The following is a 7,501-nucleotide window of genomic DNA, read 5'->3' on the forward strand; positions in this document are numbered from 1 at the left end:
AAAGCATTTCCAGCTTCCTCTTGAGCTTGTATACAAGGACCCATCAGGTTTCTTATAAACATAGGAACAGGTCTTTAGTCACCTTTTAGCCTACCCTGGTGAGTTTCTTCCAATTTAAACCAGACTTCAAACAAGCTAAGTTTGTCTCAATTTCACATTGAGTACACCTTTTGGAATGAGAGACATGGACAGTCTCTGTCACCCTTATCTTCATCAATTTTCCTTAGCAGAGTCTAGGATCCATGTTTGATCATCCTCAGCATGTGTCAGCCTTCATCTTGGGCTTTAAACAAGAAGTCTCCACTAGATAATCTTTCTGCCATTCATTTCAATAAAAACCCCTGGAAAGGGTTAGCCTCCAAAGTCAATTAAAATCAATCTATCATTTCAGTCAAAAAACCCCTGGAAAGGGTTAGCCTCCAACATCATTCTTTCATTTCAACAACATCAGTCTTTCAAAACCAAAGATTCATTCTCTTAGGAGATAATTTCCCCAAAAGAGTCAAAACCCCTGGAAAGGGTCAGCCTCCAAAAACATGATAAAGTCAGTCTTTTAACAGACAAATTCACCACCTAAGTCAAAATCCCTGGAAAGGGTTAGCTTCCAAAGAAAAACAGTCTTTTAATAAATAAAATCTCCTCAGTAGAGTCAAAACCAACAAAAACAGTTAGCCTCAACCTTGGGCTTTATACAAGGCACCAAACAATAAAACTCCCCTGTCAAGAGTCAGCCTCAACCTTGGGCATTGTACAAGGCAGATAATAGAGTCTCCCCCGGTGAGTTCTTCATCATTCAGTAGCCACAACCTTGGGCTTTGAACAAGGCAGAAAATAATGTTTTCCCTAGCTAGAGTCAGCCATAACCTTGGGCTTTGTACAAGGCACACAAAATAGAGTCATTCATAGTCTCAAAAATTCAGTTATCTTCAGCAGTCAGCCACAACCTTGGGCCTTGTACAAGGCACACAAATATAGTCTCCCTAAGTAGAGTCAGCCTCAATTCTGGGCTTTGTACAGAACACCAAATAAAAATCCATCAAATAAACACTCTCCAAATAGAGTCAGCCTCAATTCTGGGCTTTGTACAGAACACAGAAATACCCTGTAATTAATCCCCAGTGGAGTCATCTCCCAGAGTCAATACATTAATTAATCAATCAAAAAGCCTCAAGCTTGGGCCTCATACAAGCCAGCTTAAGTCAAATCTTTTATACAGTAGATAGACATAGCTTATCTCTATAGAGAGATATTTTTACTACTCTACCACATTCAAACACACAAACATTTCCATTTCAATTTCAATTTTAATCAAGTCTCCCATTTAGGATTTTGAAAGGCATGAGCTGGCAGTAAAACCCAGACATGTGGTAACTTTCCCTAATTTGGATGAGCATCTTTCTTTCATTTAAGAGGTATCTGACTGGCATACTTGCAAACACACAAGTAAGGTCCCCCTCTTGAATGAAATGAATCCAGTTATTCTGTCACTCTTCCAAAATGTTTGTGGTAGAATAGTACAAATACCTCTCTGTAAAGATGATTTCATGTCTCTTTACTGTAAACAGAGATTTAATTCAAGCTTCAACCTTGAGCTTCAAGCAAGGCACCCAAAAATAATTAATTTCCCTAGTTAGTTCCCCGAACTACATTAAGCTCTGACTTCCACTAGGGATATGTAGGCATGAGGTTCACAAGGAATCTCAGCGAGCTAATAAAATACCAAAAATAGTCAGTTTGTCTGTCTGTCTGTCTTTTCAAATCAATTCAATTCCTTCTCCTAACACAAAGGAGAAACTTTCCCAATAATCATTAGCAGCACAAACACATTTAGACACAGAGAAGGTTCCTGTAGAGTACTACAGATATGTAGGGTGTTTAAACACTTCCCTATGTATAACCGACCTCCCGGACTCCAGAATTTCTAGTCTAGATGAAATCCCCACACTTAGCAAACTCCTAGGGTTTAGTTGAGATCTTTTTTCCCCTTTCCTACTCGTAGGACAAATAAGAAAGTTCGTGTGATATCGTAGGAAGAACTGAAACAAAATTCATCCCACCACGGGCGCATTCTCCTTCTAAATTTCGCGTGAAGGGTATAGCGTGCCGTCCTCCCAAGTGAAACGGGGAGGTAAAGAAAACGACACCACACCCTCCAGCGTGAACAGTGCAACAACTATTTAAGATTTGAAGCGTGAACAGTGCAGTAGGTATCTTACAAAAAATCATTTTGTTTTTGAGTGAGTGTTAGCCAGAGATTTCGACATTTTTCCATTGCAACAGTTGTAAGAAGTCTGGCTATGATGAGAGAGAAGGTCTGACTTCTTTCTAACCCAAAACCTTAGCTTAATAGTTTTCAAACCTTAAATCTTTTCCATACCACACTTATTTTCCATTATCCAGATCAGTGTAATATCTTGAACCCTATAACAACTTTGTTTCTAAATCACAATGTATCATCAACAAACCAGACAAGGAGAGGAATCATGGATAGAAGTCAGGCGGAGGAAGAGTCAGCATGGAGGCGAGAGGAATCTTTGGGTCAATAGAAATGGGGGGAGGAACGTTGATAAGAGTACGAAGCCGGTAACGACGTATTTCTTCACGGAATTCCAGATGGGTGCGACGCAAGAGAGATGTATTCCATCTTCCATAAATTCGGTGATATAGACAAAGTCATAATCTCGTTGAGGAAGGATAAACGAGGGAAAAGGTACGGATTTTTTAGATTCTTTAATGTGGTGGATGTGAGATTGTTGGCGATTAAATTAGATAACATCATCATCGGAGCAAGGAAAATACATGCAAACCTCCCTAGATTTGATAGGGAAGTTAGAGGAATAAGGGAGCAAGATGAGGTGCATTCTTGCAATAAAAAACAAGGGCAGAGGGATGAAGTTGATATGCGCATTTTGAATAATAGAAAAGGAAATTTCGTTAATAAGGCACAGTGGGATAAGATGGATAACAACAGGAAATCCTATGCTCAAACGGTTGTGGGGAATACGCGGACGATAGATAGGCAGATGCAAGTCAAGAAGATTCTGTTTGCTCACTTGGAGTTTAACATGGAGGAATCAGATATGTTAAGGTTCCAGAAGGCTTATGTTGGGGTAGTGGAAAATCCGGGTGCAACATACAACATACAAGAGTATTTCAACATGGAAGGGTACTTCGGGGTGAAAGTAACACCAATGGGGGCAAACATGTGCTTACTTGAAGAAAGTGAAGACGGTGAATTAAGTGCTCTGATAGAAGAGGCCTCAGATTGGATTAAACAATGGTTCGTGGAGATCAGACCATGGCGTCCCGAGGATGTAGACAACGAAAGGCTTACTTGGCTGAGAGTGTTTGGGCTTCCATGTCATGCTTGGCAAACAAAAGTCTTTGAGCTTATGTCAAAACCTATGGGGGTGTTCATCTGTGCGGACGAAGATACAACCAAACTCAAGAATCTGGATGTTGCTAGGATTCTCATAAGGACCAAATATTGTTTGGTGTTGAATGAAACATACAATATTTCTATCAACGATAACGTTTTCAGTATCAAGGTAGTTGAAGACAATCATGGCCCTATGCGTATAGCACTGAATCACCATGATGCAAACCATAAGTCCAATATTGATTTAGATGAAAGCTCAGAGGAGGATAGCAGCGGCTGGGAAAATCAATTGTCTGAGAAAGATTTCATGGAGTCTTTTGTCCAAGAGTCTGTCATAGTACCCTCTGTGTTGGAGAAGGAGAAACGTACAATGGTAGATGAAATATTAAATGTTGATAATGATGTGAAGACAGCACATCAGGTGGATGAAAAGATGTTTCAAAAGGCATTGGAAAGGGAAAAGTGGATGGCTGACAAACTCAGTGAAGAAGCAACAGACAAGCTGAAGTTAAAATGTAATAGTCAAGTTCAACTAAGTGAATGGGATGTGGGCCTTAGGAAACAGAGGGCCCCAATTGGAAAAAAGGCCTTATCAGAAGTTAGTATGGCATGTTGGGCCAGGAAAAACAATACAACTTCAAAGGCCCAATTGGTGAACAATGTGAAGACAATTAGTTTTGATGTAGATCTCAGGAAGGATAACACTCTTCATCAGCATAAAAAGCACAACCCCAGATGGGCAAGTCCGCGTGCAGAAGTCTCAGAGGCCAATGATATCGAGATTTCTAAATCCTCCTATTCCATCCTTCTCCGTCCAAAACCTGGGGGTGCGTCAGGTGCTGCAGGATCCTCACAATCTTCAGAAGGCTCTTCTGTTTGTAGCAATACGCAGGAAGGTCGAGGTAGATTGAAGAACGGTAAATAAGAGGATGTGGCGGATAAGGTATGGCATGAACTTTCTCAACTAGGAATTTCAGGGGGGATCGCGATGAATTATATGTTGAAGTGATAAGAGGACTGGAACTTAGAGACATAGAAACCATGAAGGCAATGAGGGAGAATAAATCAGAGGTTAAATGAATATCTTATCTTTCAATATCAAAGGGTGAAGCAGTGCTTTGAAGAGGAGGAAACTTAGAAGTATCATAGCTAAAGGCCATCCAGATGTGGTTTTCTTACAGGAAACTAAAATCCAAAACATGTCTGATATTTTTGCAGAGAGTCTTTGGGGTAATGAGAATATTGAGTGGTCGGCTAAAGATTCCAATGGGGCATCTGGAGGAACTATCATAATGTGGAAAAAGGCTGTCTTGAACCGTTATTTAGTTTTAGAGCTGAGGGGGTCTTGGGCATAGGTGCTGAACATAAAGGTCAGCTTTATTACTTTGTTAATATCTATTCTTCGCGTGCAATGATTGGCAAGAGAAAACTGTGGTCAGAATTGGTAGAGTTAAAAAACAGATTGGCTTGCAGTTGGTGGTGTATTGGCGGGGACTTTAATTCAATCAGAGGCAGAGCCGAAAGAATGGGAAGGTGTTTGAACAGTAGAAGCACAGAGATGGAGGAATTCAATGAATTTATTGACATGTTGGACCTGGTTGATGTTCTTGTGGTGGGTGGCAGATTTACATGGTCTAACAAGGAAGGGAATGCTAAAAGTAGATTGGATAGGTTCCTATTATCAGACGGTTTAATTGACGATTGGAAAATTGTGGGACAGAGGGTGGGAGATATGGATATTTTAGACCATGTTCCAATTTGGTTGATTGCAAATGACAAAAATTGGGGACCTAAACCCTTTAGGGTTAATAATTGTTGGTTTGAGAACAAGGATTTCAAGAATTATGTAGAAGAAGCTTGGAACGATTTGACTGTTGTAGGGAGACAGGATTTTGTAATGAAAGAGAAACTGAAATTGCTCAAGAGCAAACTAAGAGTATGGAATAAAGAGAAGTTCGGCTGGATTGATCTTAAAATTGAAGAGGCTACGACGAAGATAAATAGGAGGGATCAATTACAAGATGGCATTGGACAAAGGGTAGGTGGTGGGATGGAGGATGAGATTAAGAAAGCTAAGGATGATCTATGGAAACATCTGTCTTTAAAGGAAAATCTGTTAAGACAAAAATCTAGGCAAAAATGGATTAAGGAGGGCGATCAAAACACTAAATATTTTCATCATTCGATTAAAGAAAGGAGGAGAAGAAACAATATTGTTGCTGTTACAACAGAAGAAGGCGGGTTGGTGGAAGATGTAGAGAGTATAAGAAAGGAGGTGCTGAAAGTTTTTGCAGGAAGATTTAAAGAAGGCAATGCAACAAGACCTTCATGGGACAATTTAACTTTCAATGTTTTGTCAGCAGCAGATAGAATTTTCCTGGAGTCTGAATTCACAATGGAGGAGATTACCAAAGCCGTGTGGAACTCAGACGGTGAAAAAAGTCCGGGGGCAGACGGGTTTAACTTCAAGTTCATTTAGGAATTCTGGAATTTGTTCCAGGAGGATATTCTGAAATTTGTGAAGGAGTTTCATAGGATATCTACCTTATCAAAAGCAATCACGGTTTCCTTTATTGCGCTTATTCCGAAAAATGCTAATCCTCAAGGTCTAAACGAACACCGCCCAATTTGCCTGGTAGGATGTCTATATAAAATAGTTTCAAAGCTGCTGGCCAACAGATTGAAGACGGTTCTAGGTGGATTAATTTCAACATCTCAATCCGCCTTTGTATCGGGTAGGCAGATTCTCGACGGTGTGTTGTCACTAAACGAAATTATTGATTTAGCGCGCAAGGAAAAGAAGGAATACTTCATCTTCAAAGTGGATTTTCAACAAGCGTATGACTGTGTCAATTAGAATTTTCAGAGAGAGTTATTTGTGAAATTCGGTTTCAGTATTAAATGGTGTAAATGGATGGAAGCATGCATCTTCAACAGCTCTCTCTCAATTCTTGTCAATGGAAGCCCAACTAAAGACTTTTGGGCGGAGAAGGGATTAAGACAAGGCGATCCCTTATCGCCGTTTCTTTTCACTCTTGTGGTTGAAGGTCTCGCTGTTATGTTCAACAAGGCGGCTGAGTTAGGAAGTTTTGATGGTTTTCAAGTGAGTAACAATTTAACTGTGAGGATTTTGCAATTTGCCGATGATACGGTTATTGTGGGCAGAGGCTGCTGGAAAAATCTTTGGACTGTAAAATCTATATTTAGAGGCTTCGAACTAATATCGGGGCTGAAAGTGAACTTCAGTAAAAGCAAGGTCTATGGCGTGAATTTACAGAAAAGTTTCATGGATAGTGTGTCGCAATTTCTTTCTTGTTGTAGAGATGTTCTGCCTTTTAAGTTTCTAGGCATTTTTGTTGGCTCTAATCCAAGAAGGTGTGAATCTTGGAGAGGTGTTTTGCGAAGCTTAAAGAAGAAACTATCTTTGTGGAAGTGTAGGTTTCTGTCAATTGGTGGAAGAGTAACTTTACTTAATTCGGTGTTATCTAGCATTCCTATTTACACGATGTCCTTTTTCAAAGCACCCGTTAAAATCATCAAAGAAATAATTACAATCCAAAGCAGGTTCTTATGGTGTGGTTGAAGGATAGAAAAACACTTAGAAAGGGGGGGTTTGAATAAGTGTGACTTTAAAAACTTGTAATATAAAAACAATGAACACAATTATTTTTATCCTGGTTCGTTGTTAACAAAACTACTCCAGTTCACCCCCTTAGAGTGATTTACCTCAACTGAGGATTTAATCCACTAATCAAACTGATTACAATGGTTTTCCACTTAGATAACTTCTAAGTCTTCTAAAGTATATAGATCACAACTTGATCACTCTAGGAATTCACCACTTAGATAACCTCTAAGTCTTCTAGAGTCTACTGATCACACTGATCACTCTAGGAACCTTTTACAATCAATGTAAAATAATGTTTACAAGAGTATGAATTGTTTCTTATAAAGCTATAATCACAATAGTGATATTTCTCTTAAGTTCTAAGCTTAACACTCACTAAAATATTACAAGAGTTTGTGAGGTTGAAGATGAAGTTCGTGAGCTTTGAATTTGACAGCATTTTGGTATTTTTCGCAAGAGTTCGTTAGCTGCTTCTGATCAGAACTTCTATATAT

General features: G+C 39.4%; 1 protein-coding gene across 1 annotated transcript; it reads left to right on the forward strand.

Moving 5' to 3' along the window:
- Positions 1-4,904: 4,904 nt before the first annotated feature.
- LOC131633951 (uncharacterized) lies at positions 4,905-6,962 on the forward strand. The gene is made up of 3 exons (XM_058904628.1): positions 4,905-5,795; positions 5,880-6,014; positions 6,246-6,962. The coding sequence occupies exons 1-3, from the start codon at positions 4,905-4,907 to the stop codon at positions 6,960-6,962; spliced, it is 1,743 nt and encodes a 580-aa protein (XP_058760611.1).
- The last annotated feature ends 539 nt before the right edge of the window (positions 6,963-7,501 follow it).

The sequence above is a fragment of the Vicia villosa genome, unplaced genomic scaffold (genome assembly GCF_029867415.1).
Source record: "Vicia villosa cultivar HV-30 ecotype Madison, WI unplaced genomic scaffold, Vvil1.0 ctg.001193F_1_1, whole genome shotgun sequence".
NCBI lineage: Eukaryota > Viridiplantae > Streptophyta > Magnoliopsida > Fabales > Fabaceae > Vicia > Vicia villosa.